The sequence below is a fragment of the Chelonoidis abingdonii genome, chromosome 23 (genome assembly GCF_003597395.2).
Source record: "Chelonoidis abingdonii isolate Lonesome George chromosome 23, CheloAbing_2.0, whole genome shotgun sequence".
NCBI classification, from domain to species: Eukaryota; Metazoa; Chordata; order Testudines; family Testudinidae; genus Chelonoidis; species Chelonoidis abingdonii.
Window position 1 is genome coordinate 1364223 of NC_133791.1, and position 16373 is coordinate 1380595.

A 16373-nucleotide genomic window follows, 5' to 3' on the forward strand; every position below is an offset into this window, starting at 1 on the left:
AAGATATTTTACAGACAATGCTTATACTCTTTCCAACAACACTATTCACCTTACATAGCACATGTGATTTCATACAAGGTCGCATTTTGCATCTTAATATTGAGTGCCTGCGGCTCTGGTGTTACTCACAGATGCAGGTCCAGGCAGCAGAATTCGCTTGCATGCGGCCATGAAACCATTGTCTTTCGGCTTCTGCAGCCTTCTATATCCAGAACCCTCCTTTCCCAAATAGCAAGCAAAGCCGTTCAGTGCTGCTTCTTTTCCTGTTAACATGCAGCAGCAGAAACCACCCCCATCCAATTCCCCGTTTACCACCTCCCTCCCACCATTGCTGGCTATCATGGAAATCACTTGGCTACCTGCCGTTGTGGAAGGATTTCTTTTCACTCCCCCTTCCCCGCTTGCTACCTGCAGCTTTTAAGGTAACAGGCAAACAGCCCAGTAGGAATGGCCATCTCTGTCCCCTTAATTAAATTCCTGAATTTCAACCAGGTTACCATGAACGATATCACTCTCCTGAGGATACACAGCGAGATAAAGAACGGATGTTGCTTGAATGCCAGCAATCACCGGGACCATACGCAGCTAGGCTTTGTCATGCAATGATACCAGATTACTTGCTACATGCATGGCGTGGTCAAGTGTCCTACCATGGAGGACGGAATAAGGCTGCCCTGCCCAGAAACCTTCTGCAAAGGCTTTTGGAGTACCTCCAGGAGAGCTTCATGGAGATGTCCCTGGAGGATTTCCGCTCCATCCCCAGACATGTTAACAGACTTTTCCAGTAAACTGTACTGGCCGCGAATGCATCCCAAGTCCTCAGGGCAAATTAATCATTAAAAAACTGCTTGCTTTTAAACCATGTTTTATATTTACAAAGGTACACTCACCAGAGGTCCCTTCCATGGCTTCATTGTCTGGGATAGTGGCTTGGGAGGGCTGGGAGGGTAATTCCGTCTGGTGAGAAAAAGCTCCTGGCTGTTGGGGAGAATGGAGTGCTGTGTGCTCTCTGCAAGCTCGTCCTCCTCTTCCTCCTCCTCATTCCCCATCCGCAGAATCCTCAGCCATGGCTGAGATTACCCCCCCACCTCAGAATCCACGGACAGGGGTGGGGTAGTGGGTGGCGGACCCCCCTAGAATTGCATGCAGCTCAGCGTAGAAGCGGCATGTACGCTAACCCTAATCCGACATGGCAATACCAATTTCAGCGCTACTTCTCTCGTCAGGGAGGAGTACAGAAACTGGTTTAAAGAGCCCTTTATATCAATATAAAGGGCCTCATTGTGTGGACGGGTGCAGGGTTAAATCGGTTTAACGCTACTAAAATTGGCTTAAACGCGTAGTGTAGACCAGACCCCAGTTTATGAAGGGTCCAGACTGAAATGCCCTTTCATATTCACTTCGGATTTGTTTATCACATAGAACACGGCAGTCCAAGTTTAAACCTTACAGAGGACTTTCATACGAGGGAAAATGTTTAGATTTAATTTGATTTTGTTGTGGTACCATGCATTTTAATTGTACTCTGCAGATTTTAGCAAGGATTGCGTCCTTCCCATCTTTGGTCTATATTTGCCCTTGTAATGGGATCACACTGCTGGATTTATGTCCTCCACAATCTGTCATGGAATTGATTGTGATCTCCTAAACACAAGAGTCTGACTTTGCTCCAGAGTCAAGTGGATGAAGAAACTTCAAGATAGTGTTATTTTTAGTCATGTGGGGGGGAGGGGGGCTTCTTTTTCTCTACATCTCTTAATTTCAATACAAGCTCTTAATTTCCTTGAGTGCAGTATTTCTGTTACAGTTAGTTTCATGGCAGAAAACAGGAGCTGATCCCAGTTTTAATGGAGGGAGTGAGAGGATGCTTTTTCACAACTTCTATTATTCTTTTGTGACAGCGGTTATTGCTTTAGGGATTGATTGCTGAAGAGATGGTTGCTATTTGGTTCTTCTGTTTCATCTGGCGTGTGAAGTTTTGTGTGCACAGCTTCACTTTTATTGGGATGATGTGCTATGTTGTAACCAGAAGCAGACACATTTTTCACTTTTTGAAACAACTTTCAAAGGCAACTTTTCATTACTGTTTTGAGTGATCAGCAGGATGTGCAGCTCAATAGAAAACAGCCACTTCTCAGGCAGGATTTGTAAGGGAGCAGTCAGTTCTGAGAGCGTAATTTAAAAGCTTGAGTTAAATTCCTTATTTGCTTTTGTTTAAAGAGAACAACCCGGAAATAAATGAGACTATGACAAAACACATGCCTGTGACTGCGTCTCACATCTGAACTACTGTGTTCAGTGTTGTCACCAGCAGGAGCGTTTGGAGGGAGCAGTTTGCTTATTTTCAAAGTGTACCCAAAGCCCGTGACTCGGTTCCCCTTTCCCACCTGGGAGATGGGATAGTAGCTCAATTTGGGATTCTTGAGAGAACTGGGTGAGGGTTGTTTGTTTTCCCCTTTGGTAGGTAAAGGAGGGAGGCTGGTATTGGCATGTACAACAAGTGATGCGGGCTCCCAAGAAGGGAACGTGGCTAGTGTAACTAAGTCTCCTCTTAATTATCTGAAAGGGGAGGAAGGGGAAATGGAACTTCTAGACGCCCTGGGTTTTTCAGAGGATGAACTGGAAGATCAGGTAGGTTAGGAAATAGAGGCTGCTTTGTGGGATATCGTTAATCTGTAAATTACAGGAATGGCTTACTACAAAGTGGGGAGGAGAGCGAGCAAACTCAGGAGATCTCTCTGTCACAAGCCTTATGATGATGTGCAGAAATAATGCTCAGTGACATTCTCCAGACTCTGCATCCAGGGCTCTTCGGGGACTCTCACGTGCAGGAGAGGGGCTGACATGAAGAAAGGAGATTAGAGAAGTAATGCAAGGTTTGCCCTTCATCAGGTGCTGATTTGCAAATGACTAAACCTTCCTTTTGTGCAGAAAAGTGCAAGCTAGATGCTGACTGCATTTTTGTATTAGAGCCTCTTTCTCATTGGTGACAGTGCCGTCTCCTTCCCTTTGAGCCCTTCTAGTTTTCAGACATCCCATTCTCAGAGCCCAGATTGTGACGTGGGCCCCTCAAGAGCTTATTGCTGCTGGCTCTCTCACTGGTGGTGGGGAGCTGCTGGGCAGCAACAGGAGGCCTCCATAGCAGGTGATGGAGCTGCCTCTACAGCACTATTGCACAGTTAGGGCTAGGCAAGCCTCCGTGCCAGTGTTTGCACTCCTGTCGGGCTGGCCCTAATGTTACCACCTGATTGACTGAATTGCGGGGGGGTTACATTTGTGGCAATTTCCTGGCAGTGCTGCCAGTGTCTAATGTATGAAGTGATTGCAGCTGATATTGGAGCTGAAGGATAGCGAGTGTCTACAGCATGCAGCAAATGTCTCTTGAGAGCCCTGCATGCCAAAGCCCCTGGGTGATGGGAGTTTGAGGCTGTCTAGAGAGTCTGTGTTCTTACCACTGCTGATGCTCTCCTTATTTCTTGTAGCTTCATCACCACAAACTGTGCTCTGCAGTTTTCATCCCGTGGAATCCGACCAGGCCTCACAACTGTCCTGGCACGGAACCTAGATAAGAACACAATGGGCTATTTACAGTGGCGATGGGGCATCCAGTCAGCCATGAATACAAGTATTGTCCGGGATACCAAAACCAGCCACTTCACGGTGGCCTTGCAGGTAAGACTCAGAGGGCTGTGTGTAATGGAGAGCAAGCTTCCTCTCAGTGTTTGAGCTGCCTGTTATATTGCCCATTGGAAGGTAGCTTGCCCCTTTTCCATTATAACCTCTGTCGGTAATTTAGGTAATTAGCACCTGCCTGAGTTTAGTCAGTGTGATGAGTTTGTGGATTAGCCCTTCACTTTGCAGCCCCCTGCCCAGAACTGATGGCTAGTATTGTAGTAGTGAGCTGGAGGATACAGCTCATAATGTTAATGTGCTGGAGCTATGGAGAGTAGCGTGTCAGGCTTCAGCCTCCCTCAACTGGGAGACTATTTCATTTCTCGGAGCATAGTTTGTGCTACCTTACTTAGTCCCTTCAGCAGGCTTATGGACATACACCTCTACCCTGATATAACGCGATCCGATGTAACACACATTCGAATATAACGTGTTAAAGCAGTGCTCCGGGGGTGGGGGGAGGGGGGATGTGCACTCTGGCGGATCAAAACAAGTTCAATATAACGCAGTTTCACCTATAATGCAGTAAGATTTTTTGGCTCCCGAGGACAGCGTTCTATAGGGGTAGAGGTGTAGCAGTGTTGCCACTGATTTCCATGAAGTTGATGTTCCTTCCTCCTCAATGGGGGGGAGGGAGAGAGAGGCAGGAGCAAAAGAGCTGAAAGCGAAGTTGTCAGGTTGGTGTACCCTAAAATTTATGTCTCTGCTCAAAACAATTTCTCCAACTTCCCTTTTGCAGAATGCATTGAAAAGCAGCTGTTTGCTCTGAATTCCAGCAGCAGATTTTGCTGCTGGACTCTTGCTCCTGTATTACACATTGACAGTCTATATGATTTCTACTCAGCAGAACACGTAACCTTCCCCTCAGCATTCAGAGCAGCCAAACACACTGTGTCTAGGTGTCCATGGAACCAGAAATGCCTCTCTCAGCAGGAACAGCACATTTACTGAAATGTTTTGCAGAAAGAGCAAAGCACAGTTTCAGGGTAATAGACCTGTCACATTTTCTTGCTGCTCCTGTACTAGTTAGAAATGTTCCTACAGCAGCCACTTAATTCACCAGGGCCAGAAATCTTGCAACACATTCCTTGCAGAAGTGACCAGTCACTTAGGAATGTGCTTAGATCACCTGATGTGCTTGCTGCCTAGCCCAGTATTACCAGGAGACACTTGAATACAGCCTTGATTCTGCCTCTTCTGTGGAAAGCGACACTAATCTTCCTGCCATATGGAGATACTTGGCATTCCTGAATGTACCTGCAAAGTGCTCTGAGCACTGCAATGAGTGCATCCACCCACCCTGTCTGCATGCATGCGCTTTCCCAGAGTGTTGGCATGAACACTCAAGCTGCTGCTTTGATGTGATCACACTAATGTAAAGACTTACGGGGCTGGATGGGGAGAAGGGTGTTCCAGAATGGTCCCATTTGTCTGGGATCATATGGCAGTTATCAGTTTTGCCAACTAGTGATGCCTGGAAATTTCCAGGAACAGCAATGAAATGAGACCTTAAACCAGCTGACAGTGTCCCTTCAAGGCAGCACTTCTCCAACTGTTATTCTGCAGATCACTTTGTAAGAGAGGGCGTCTCTTGTTAAAAGCCCCACTAAGCTTTGTGCTCAGCCCCAAGTAAAGGTTTCACAGAGCACAGTCTAAAATTCAGTGAGTGACACTGTTGAGTACAGGTGAAGGGTAGTGACATGCAGGTGGTAGCTACTGTGGTGATGTCCACCCTGCAGAAGGGACTGGAAAGGAACTTGGTGGGAGTACTCAGCTGTGGCTGCTGATACAGCTTGTCCATGAACTCATGCCTCTCTGGTGTTTCAGCTCGGAATCCCCCACTCCTTCATGATGATCAGTTACCAGCATAAGTTTCAGGATGAGGATCAAACCCGAGTTAAAGGTTCCCTCAAGTGAGTATAAGTGGGGATGCTCCGGTGGGGCTTGCATCAGAGCGTCTGGCAAGGAAACCCCAGTCACTGCTGCTGTAGGCCTGTGTAGTTTGTGCCCTGATGCCCGTGTATTTCTTGGTGGAAGAGCTGCTTCCCTTGATTTTTAATTCTCTCTGTTAATGTGACAGAATGAAGGGTCACAGTCTTGGGGCTTAGATGAGCCTTCGTCCTCTTCAGCTGGGGAGACTGTACCTGTATTATTTTGATATCTGTATATCATCACCAAGGACAACGCCTGTAAGCCTTGCTAGCTTGTCACTGTACTAACTGAAAAGGGCCTCCTTAATTTAGGTCCTGTATTTACATAGTTAATCACTCACTAACAAACACATCTCTTTTTTTCCACATTGTTTCCTGTTTTAATTTGCTGATATTTCTTTGACTGGTCTGCCTGTGGCAGCTCCACTTCAGGATGTGCATGCACCTGTGTGCTGCTGATTGGAGACTGTTGTCAGCAGGGTTTGCACCTGCACCCCAGGAATCCTCGTGCTCCAGTGTAAGGGCATAGTGTGGAGGTATGGCCCTGCTGCCACTCCAGTTCCATCTCAGCTACCCATGGCTTGAGACAGAGCATTGCACTGTTGGCTATAGTTAGCCATACAGCTTCTTGCATGTCTCTTACTGTTTCTTTTCATAGTGATTTTCTTTATATATTTTCCCGTTTTTTAGCACACTTTAGCATCCCCTCTGTTTCATTTGCCTGATCTGGGTGTTTGTTTTCTTCTTGGGCCTCAATCCATGGCCTCGAGTAATGGGTTATGCCCAGGACCCCTGGATTCAAACCCTGCCAGACCTGCCATAGGTCTTTTCCCTGCAGTGACAGACCTACAAGCTGCGTCCACTGCCTGGGAAAAACTCACATCCCATTGAAATGTAAGATCTGCTCAGGATTTAAAAGCAAGTCTAAAATATCGAGGGAGAACAGACTAAAACTCCTGTTGATGGAGTGTTTTCTGAGACCTGCACGGTCCAAGTCACATCCCATATGTCAGATTCAGTTGCACAGAGAACTCTGGCCACCATCACTGCTGTGGTGGGAAGCAAAGATGCTGGGACCCCTTTATAACCATTCAGACCCTAAAAAAGGAGAGAACCCATTTTCCAGAATGGGATAAGAGAAGAAATAAGTCACCTCTGGGTCCAGGCCTCAGGAGACCTCACATCCCAACACGGGTACTGCCGAGGCTCCCGCCCCACCACTGCTACCATGATCCTGGCACCGGCTAAAAAGACAACATTGCGTACTGAGAAACTGTCTGGTAAATAACCTGAAGTGGCATCAGCATTGGCACTGGACTCGGTGCCTTTGAAGCATGAGGACTTTAAGGACAAGCTTAAATCATGGTTGGTACCAGCCAGCCAAGAAGGGTGCATGGATTGCACTTACCACCTGACTCCTGGGGGGCCCTGTCCAGAGTCCCTGGTACTGTACTGGCTTCTGTTCCACGAGGACCTGGGAGGAATCTGAGTCACCATTGCTGAGGGGTACCTAGAGAGACACTCTGCCAGTGCTGACTTACCTCTTGGAGTCTACTTAACCTCTTGCCTCAAGCAGCAAAAAAAAAAAAAGTCGCGATCTGCAGCTCTACCGCCACTGCTTCAGTCTTCGCTCCAAGACGGAGTGAGGGACGTGCCGCCCCAAGCAGCTGCTTGCTGGGCTGGTGCCTGGAGCTGGCCCTGGGTGGGAGGGGGTGGTGCAGTCCCACCCACCGCTCCGGGTCCCAACCCAAGGATCCTTTAAGTAGAGCAGCCTTGTGCTGCATCCCTTTACTAATTACTAAAGTTAAGATTTTATCACCGTTATTTTTAGTAAAAGTCAGGGACTGGTCACAGGCTTCTACGAGTTTTTGTTTATTGCCTGTGACCGGTCCCTGACTTTTACTGAAAATAACTGTGACAAAATGGGGCTGATGGGGAATGAGAGTCGGAGTCCTGCTGTGGGAGGGGAGTGCAGGAGTCCAGCTCCTGTGGCTGCTGGGGGCTCCTCGGGGCCTGTGGCGGCTGGGAGCTCCAGGGCTGGCGGCTGGGAGCGGTGAGGGTGGCAACTTAGTGGAAAGATCCAAAAGAGGTATGTGTGGGAGTTCCATTGTCACAACCTTCTCCCACCAGGATCATCACCACAGTGCTTCCCTGTTGGACTGGAGTGCGCATTTCCAGGACTTCACAGCTCAGGACAAATGGACCAGTTGAGGAAATCCTTGTTACACTTGCCAGTCCTTCCTTACCCACATCTGGGGAAACCCAGTCATCATAATGCTGGCCAACAGAGCAGCTGTGTGTTACATCATTTGGTGAGGAGGAGAAAGATCCTTTTGTTCCGAGTCAGTAAAATGATGGAACTGGTGCATATCACACCACATACAGATCTCAGTGGAAAACCTACTAGAAGGAAAACCTGCCTACAGACATGGACATGTTTCCACTGATCTATACCTCCTCTCAAGTCTCGTGTGATGATTCAGTTATCTGCCAAATTTAAAAATCATGGAATTATTGCTGAGCTTGGTTACGGTTCAGCTTGCTGCCATCACAGCTTTTCACCCTCGTATTGAGGAGTTTTCAGTTCTTCAGACACCTGACTGTGATGATGCTTATTAAGTGCCTGTTCAACCTTTTTCCTCCTGTCAGAAAACCCACTCCACCATGGGATCTCAGTTTAGTTCTTAATGTGCTGAGGAAGCCTCAGTTTGAATCTGTGGGGAGTTGATCCCTCTTCCTTTGTCCCTCTGTACTTAGTTCCTCACGGCCATCACCTCAGCCAGAAAGGGTGTTGGAGAGATAGGAGCCCTATTGGCTGACCCACTGCATACAGTGTTCTATTGTAACGAGGTGACACTACATCCACATCTTTGCTTTCTATCTAAAGTTTCTTCAGAGTTCCACATTTATCAGGAGATTCACCCACTGCTGTTTCACCCTGAGCCTCACTCTTCAAGAGAAGAAATGAGCCACCATACACTGAATGTAAGAAGAGCTCTTGCCTTTTACCGCGACAGAACTAATCCCCTTAGGGCTTCTCCAAGGCTTTTCAGCTCTGTCATGGAATGAATAAAAGGACATCCATTCTCCACCCAAAGACTGTTGTAAGATGCTTCTTAACCTGTTACAAAGCCTTGAGGGGTTGTCCCCCCTTAAGGTGATAGCTAATTCCACCAAGGCTCAGTCTCAGAGTGGCCCTACTGAAAAGCATCCTGTCTCAGACATCTGCAGGGCAGCTATCTGATCTTTGCTGCGCGTTTTTTCAGCACTATGTTGTGCTTGCTTCCAGAGCTGACAGCTTTTCGTGACTCTGTTCTATGATCCATACTAAATCAGCCTCCTCAGCACCCTTCTGCCACACTCAGAATCTCCTGAAGTGAGACCCCTTAGGGACACTACTCGAAGAAGGGGAGGTGACTGACTTGGTATGGTAACTGTAGTTCCTCGAGATATGACCCTGTGGGTGCTGCACTACCCCTGCCCCTTCCCATCTGCCTTGCAGTCTTGCTAGACTTCCGTGGTTGAGAAGGAATTGGAGTGGAGGCAGTACTTCCATTCCCTCTGCCCACCCAGAGCACAGGGATATCTAGGGCGCAGGCACAGAGCCGCGGACACTGCTGACAAAAATCTCTGATCACACATATCTTGAAGAACTCCGGTTACTGTACAAGGTTGGTAACCTCTCCTTTGTGATACGTGGTGAACTACAATAAACAGAATTGGATAGTAAAAGAGAAATTGGAGACTGTGCTCTTGTCTTATTGTTTTCTGGTTTTGTCATTCTAGGGCAGGTTTCTTTGGGACCATAGTGGAATATGGAGCAGAGAGGAAGATTTCCAGACACAGTATTTTGGGAGCCACTGTCAGTGTTGGTGTTCCCCAGGGAGTGTCTCTGAAAATCAAGTCAGTTCAAGATTATAACTGTGATGTTGGTGGCTATGACTGTAACACACATTCATGTGTCTGATGCATTCAACTGAGGCAGCCAAGCAAAGGGAGCAAAAGGAACCCGAAGGCTGTGATGCATGTACATGCTATAAAATGGAGCAGGTTGCAGCTGCTCTCACTTTTAGTAGAGGGATGTGGCCCTCTAAGCCTACTTTTGTTGGAGGCTGAGCATTTCATTTGGCACTAGTGTGCAAGTATACTAAAAATATCTGAGGGTGCATTTTAAAAATCAAGTGTGGCAAATTACTGTAAGTGGATAGATACTGAGGAGTTTTTTTTTAAATATATGTAATTGCATTCCAGTTACCACAGCTTTACACAGGCAACAATTCAGACCAACCTAGATTGCTAGAGTTAAGAATATATCAGTTTTCACTAGTTAACATGATGCAGCTTTCAAAGAGGTACTAACAGAACACTGTGTTGATAGACTTTGTGCATATTTTGATTTTGCCAGCAGAGGGCATGACAACACTACAGAACCTATCCAAAAACACTAAGATCACAGTCCTAATGATAAGACTTCAGATCATGACAAACTTGCTATAATAAATTTGACTATAAGCAACTGATGAACATTAATATTTTCCTTCCTGCAAGGCACATGCATGAATGTGATCCTTCTTGTGAGAGCATCCTCTGTTCCTGTGTACCTTGAACTTTGGGTATCTCATGATGTACAGGGACTAGTAATGTTCCTTGCCTTATTGGGTAGGAATCCAGGAAGTGATGGTGGGGAACAGTGCAGCAGTAGATTCTTTCAGAGTAAGCAACTGCTTCTGATTTCCCTCTGGAAGGGGTGATTGTGTCTTTCCCCAATGAGTCCTGGGACCATGAGATTCTCTCAAGATTTTTTTAAATAGACTCCAGAACATCATCGCTGCTCCAACCAAGTATCTCCAGAGGAGACACCTACTCCTTAAAAGTAAGGGCTCTGCCATGCTTCAGACATCTCCATTGCTGCTGTTCTGATTTAGTCTGAGCTCTTCACCTTTGGGTTCAGAATTCAGACTATCTCACTACCTCTGGTGGTTGCTGCTGCTGAGTTGGAGCCTACACTGTTGGCCGGCATTAGACGTATTCTGTTGTGTGGTTTAGAACTCCAGACTTGCTTTGATAAGCTGCTTTGTTCTTCTTTGTTTTAGGTTGAACAGGGCCAGCCAGACCTACTTCTTTCCTGTCCACCTGACAGATCAGCTGCTCCCCAGTGCTGTGTTCTACGCCACCGTGGGACCCTTAGTTATCTACTTTGCCATGCATAGGCTAATCATCAAACCCTACCTCAGGGCACAAAAGGAGAAGTGAGTCTGAGGTTATGTGTTTTAAATAGAGCTGGGCTCTCCTATTCAATTGCTTTTGGAAGCAGGGTGGCAGGTTTAGGGGCATTTATCTGCAGTACAGTTGTTGTATTGGGAGTTAAAATGAGGAGCCTGAAGGATGATCGCTGTAAAGAATCTCCAATGGAGGCCTTGCAACCAGCCTGATTGAGTGAGGTTTGTAGGATAATTAAGGCCTATTAAGGTATTTAATGCCTATAACTAATGTGTTGTTCAACTTCCTCATGTCAGAGAGTTGGAGAAACAAAGGGAAAGTACAGCCAGTGATGTCCAGCAGAAGAAGCAGGAGGCGGAAGCTGCAGTAAGTGGTCCGTTCCTCCATCCCCAGTCTTGCCTGTTAGTTTCATCCTTGGTTATATTGTTCCATACAGCACATGCCACCCACTTTGTTCTCCAGCTGTGTCCCCAGTTTCATTTGCAGAACTCATACCATCCGCAGTGTTGCCAATTCTTGCAATTTCGAGTGGTGTGATTTTTGCCAGGGCTGGAGCCAATCTAGTGAAGACATGAAGAGCTCCAGTCCTCTTGGGAATTTTAATCCTGCCTGGGGGAAAAATCCCCTCCCTGACTGGCTGCCTTCCACATTTGCCTGCCTCCTGGGGAAGAGTAGCCAATCATGACCACTGTAGCAGCAGGCAGAGTTTTTCCACCTCCCCTCAGGACCAGTCTCACAGTAGAGAAGGGGGCAGAAAGAGCCAAGAGTTTCATGGCAGCTCTGTGCCCCCGTGAGCTACAGGATGTTCTCTTTGCTCCTCCCTGCTCCCATCTCCTGCGCTGCAATACCCAGTCTGGGAGTATGTGGGATGGGGGAAGAACCTGTCACTGCCCCCCAGCCCAGGAAGTAAGACTGAGTCTTCCCCTTCACCCCAGTGGCTGAGTGGGCTGCTGTCGTTGGCAAGGGCAACAACATACAGAGCCTCCTGCAAGCCACAATTGCTGACACTCGTTCATTTCTCTGGGACACTCTACCCATGGATTGGATGATCTCCAGACCTCACTTAGGGACCATAGGAAGGCTCCAACATTCCCATACTCTGTCACCGCAACCCCAAGGCAGTTTGAGGCATTTCCCCTTTCCCTGTGTTTTTGTTCTGATCTTCATTTTCATATTCATGCGCAGGTGAGCTCTGAGACAATGCCCAGGCCCTGGTCTGCAGATGTCTTCCTAATTCACTCATTCCTCGTGAGCCTTCTCAGCTTAAGGAAACTATTCCCACTTGGGGTTCATAGCTCTTTTAAATGGAATCTGCTGAATTTTGTTTTGTCCTTTGTGTTGTGGCAGGTTCGGTTAATGCAAGAGTCCGTCCGGAGGATAATTGAGGCAGAGGAAGGCAGGATGGGTAAAAAGTGCAGCATAACTTACTTGTTCTGAAGGGTTTGAGGAGAGGAAGGGGGAGTGTGATCCCTACAGAGATTGGAGGGCTGGGGAGAGAAGTGGAAAGTAGGTATTAAGGGTGGGCAAACTTTTTGGCCTGAGGGCCACATCTGGGTATGAAAATTGTAAGGTGGGTCATGAATGCTCACGAAATTGGGGTTGGGGTGCTGGGGGGGTAAGGGCTCTGGCTAGGGGTGCGGGCTCAGGTGTGGGGCCAGAAATGAGTTCAGGGTGTGGGAGGGGGCTCCAGGCTGGAGCAGGGGGTTGGGGTGTGGGCTTCACCTGGAGATGCAGGCTCTGGGGTGGGGCTGGGATGAGGGATTTGAGGTGTAGAAAGTGCTCCAGGCTGGGCCTGAGCAGTTCGGAGGGCTGGAGAGGGATCAGGGCTGGGGCAGAGGGTTGGGGGAAGTGAGGGGGCTCTGGCTGGGGGTGCAGGCTCTGGGGTGGGGCTGGAGATGAGGGGTTTGGGATGGAGGAGGGTGCTCCAGGCTGGGATCGAGGAGTTGAGAAGAGGGTGGGAGGGGGATTAGAGCTAGGGAAAGGGATTGGGGCATGGGAGGGGCTCAGGGGTACAGGCTCCAGGCAGCAGTTACCTCAAGCAGCTCCTGGAAGCAGCAGCATGTCCCCCCTCCGGCTCCTATCTCTTCATCAGTTTCTCTACAGGTGCCTGGGGGAGCCTTTTACCATATCTTTGTTCTTACGTGGAATGCAGGTTTGATAATAGTGAATGCCTGGTATGGGAAGTTTGTCAATGACAATAGCAGGAAGAACGAGAAAGTGAAAGTCATAGATGTGACCGTGCCCCTGCAGTGCTTGGTGAAGGACTCTAAGCTTATCCTCACAGAGGCCTCCAAGGTATGCAACGAGTGCTGAATTGCCTTGTGGGTGCTAACCTTTGCTGCAGGCCCTGCACAGCCCAGTCCTGCACCACCTCATCCTCCCCTGGCAGAGTGCAGGCAAACAAACCAGAAATAAACTCTAATCCAGAGCAAGTGCATCCACAAAAAGAGCTGCTCTAAAGTATTCTTAAATGAGAGTTTAAATAACCACCATGAACACCTAGCAGCTCTGACACTTCCTGAATGTCCATGGCTTGTATAGGACGGAAGGTCTTGCTCAATTATATTATCAGATATGTAATAGCTGCTGTAGGTCAGTGGGAGAATCAGATGCATTTAACTAATGTTGGTGTTAAAGGGACACTGTCGTCTTAAAAATTACATGTCTGAAAACTATTTACCTGCTATTGTTATAAATAATGCCTAAAACCACTAGCAGAAAGATTAAAGGGGAGAATTATTTTTTTATTTACTTTACCTTGGCTGCCCTTTGTAGTCACTTCTGCTGATTCCCCTACACAGTCAGTTTCCCTTGTTGTTTGTGAGAGTCTCTTACTCAGCTTCAGGAGGAGAAAAATATTTAATAAAATAGGAAAATTTAATTATAAAACCAACCTTTAGGCAGGTGTAATTGAAAGCGTCTTTAATGTTTTACATTAATTGGTGTGGATGGTGTCCCATGTGCAGGAGACCAGCTTCAACTCCTTTTAAAACTCCCTCTTTCTGTGTAACCTAAAAGCACCAGTGGGAGAGCTGTGAGAGTGCTCAGTGTGTTGTTTTTGTTGTTGAAGGCTGGGCTGCCTGGGTTCTATGACCCTTGTGTGGGCGAAGAGAAGAGTTTGAAAGTGCTGTATCAGTTTCGGGGAGTTCTACATCAAGTGATGTCCGCTGACAGCGAGGCCCTTAGGATACCAAAGCAATGTAAGTAGCAAGGATTGTTTTCTCCTTCCTCCAGTCACCAAGCCCCAATTCCAGCAGAGAGGACAGGATCTTCTCAGCCGCTCCCCCAAAATTCACTGGGTTGCACTCCATCGCAGTGTCTGGCATCAGTGGTGCCTTGCGGTTGCTGGTTAGGATGTCTCAATTGTGCAAGTGCTCTTCCAGGGACAGTGGAGCCATTAGCTTTGAGGAGTTAGCCTGTTCTGGGTGTCTCTCTTATGAATAGCTGCACTGTGATTTGGCTGAAGAGCACAAATCCTTTCTAAACCAGTCTTGGGCACCTCAGATTGTGCGCTGTCCTTTGGAGAATTCTGGTTTCTAAGTGATTAGTCTCTTACTTTTGATGCTTTTGTAAGTTGGTGAGAATCTTGCATTCAGTGATTTCCTTTACTGCTAGTAATTCTCCTGCAACTGACACTATGGTAAATGTTGCTGAGAGTTAGGACATCTCTATTAATAAACATGAACTGAGTCCATTTGTTCTTAACAGCTCACAGGATTGATGCGGACAGCTAATGTGGTGAGAAAGCAGGGTGTCATGCATGGTACCTGAATCAACAGAAGCTGCAAAACCTTCCTCCTGGATTCTACAAGTTTGAAACTGAAACTGAGATGTTTTTATTTTTATGATCCATATAGAAGGCGGTGTCATACCAATTATGTTAAGGGGTAACGAGAAAACCTGCTCTTGCAGGTACCTCCAAGGCAATACTGCCCTGGATTGTGGCTTGGCAGCCAATAGGGAACATGGCTGAGAATGTGCAGTGCTCTCTGCGTGCCCATCACTTGCCTGGGAGGTGTGATGGGTAGAGCCCCAGCTGTCATGTGTCCAAGCCCTTCCTGCCATGAGTTAAGTGCAGCTCATTTGTCCAGTCTCATTGTTTCCTCTCACTATCAGCAAGATGGGAAGTGGAGGAGGACTCTTCGCTCTCCCTTTCCCTCAAGCTTACAGGGCTGGGGTTAAGTTAACTGAAAACAACTAGTTACTTTAACCCTTTCTGCTCCTAAGGGGAAAGCGAACTTTGTGGCCACCTCCTAAGAATCCTCTCTATCAATCCTGTGACCGGACAGAGGATGTGCTGTTCATCCCACTTCTGTATTTAATATGTACTTTTTGTTTAAGGACAAGTATGTTTAGAATGAAGTTCTCTGCTTTTCCTAATCACGTGGACCTTTTTCAGCATGCTTCCATCCAGCTGCCAGTAGCATTCGTTCCAAGCATTGTTACTACTCCAGATTAATTATAGATTATAACCACTGTCCATGTCAAATTAATTTTGCTCCTCCTCACCCAGGACTGCGTGTTGTTTTAAGTCTTTTTTGGGGGAAAGTGAATTAGATGAACTGAATAGTTCTGTTCCTAGCTGATTCTGGTGCTGCAACTCTTCCCCTCTGATTTTATGCTGGGAAAAGAGGGAAATGAAGTTGATACAAGTAAACCAGATCAAAGTGTAGAGGAGGAACAACTGAAACCTTCAAAACCGTGACTGCAAGTCTGAGTGGCTAGATTCCCTAGACGAGCCTTAAGATGCAACCCCTGCCTGTGATTTACCTTACCTCCAGAGAGGTGCACTCTTGCTCTACCAACATAACTGAAAGCAGCAGGGCTGCTGGAAATAGCACTATTAAGTATCTGGCTTCTTAGTACTTTTAGATATTTATATAAAAGGGAGAGTGGTAGCTATTATGCAAGTAGAAATGTAGCTCTACTCTTGCCCAGTCCTCGGGGGGGGCAGGGGGCCTTCATCATTTATATGCAAGAGATTTAGGAAGAAGTGCATATGGACAGAGGCATTGTTGCTACTGATAACTACTGGAGTAAATAACTTCCTGACATGCACCTTGGCCCCTTATTTCTTTAGTGTAACTGCTATTGTGTTTACTTGTCAGTCCTATCTCCCCCTCACAAGCCTGAAATCACATCAGGGAATTTCATTTGCAATAGTTCTTGTCCAAGAGCAGGTTTATCACAGCTGTTCCAGGAAAGCTGATAATTATCTCTCCCCTCCTTGTTCCTACAATCAAGTGCTGCTTGCCAGTTTTTTTATCAGAAAAATCTCACCTTTTTGTGTGTGAACAGCACGTGTTCCAGGAATGCATTTCATTCACTACCATCTCTCAGTGTTTTTTGATCTGGAGCTAAGTGTCAACTGTGCAATAAATTTTGTGTTGAATCAATTTTCAGTTGAAAACTGCCCCGTGTTTCCTTTGCTACAGATGGCTCTTCCATCCATTGATTACTTCACCTTGTTTAAAGCTGGTGGAAGAGAAAATACTGTATTGTCATAATAAATCCTCTTTGAAAGCTGTGGGTGGTGAGTTAGTTACATTA

At 46.9% G+C, this 16373-nt stretch overlaps 1 protein-coding gene across 2 annotated transcripts in view; it reads left to right on the forward strand.

Moving 5' to 3' along the window:
• DNAJC11 (DnaJ heat shock protein family (Hsp40) member C11) overlaps positions 1-16350 on the forward strand; it is a 68857-nt gene extending 52507 nt beyond the window's left edge. For both annotated transcript variants that reach the window (XM_032763857.2, XM_032763858.2), the window contains exons 8-16: positions 3483-3672; positions 5500-5585; positions 9390-9506; positions 10697-10852; positions 11120-11189; positions 12171-12228; positions 12976-13118; positions 13894-14023; positions 14532-16350. In XM_032763857.2, coding sequence (XP_032619748.1) covers positions 3483-3672; positions 5500-5585; positions 9390-9506; positions 10697-10852; positions 11120-11189; positions 12171-12228; positions 12976-13118; positions 13894-14023; positions 14532-14557 — 976 coding nt within the window. In that variant the 3' untranslated portion in view covers positions 14558-16350. The remainder of the gene's footprint in view (positions 1-3482; positions 3673-5499; positions 5586-9389; positions 9507-10696; positions 10853-11119; positions 11190-12170; positions 12229-12975; positions 13119-13893; positions 14024-14531) is intronic.
• The last annotated feature ends 23 nt before the right edge of the window (positions 16351-16373 follow it).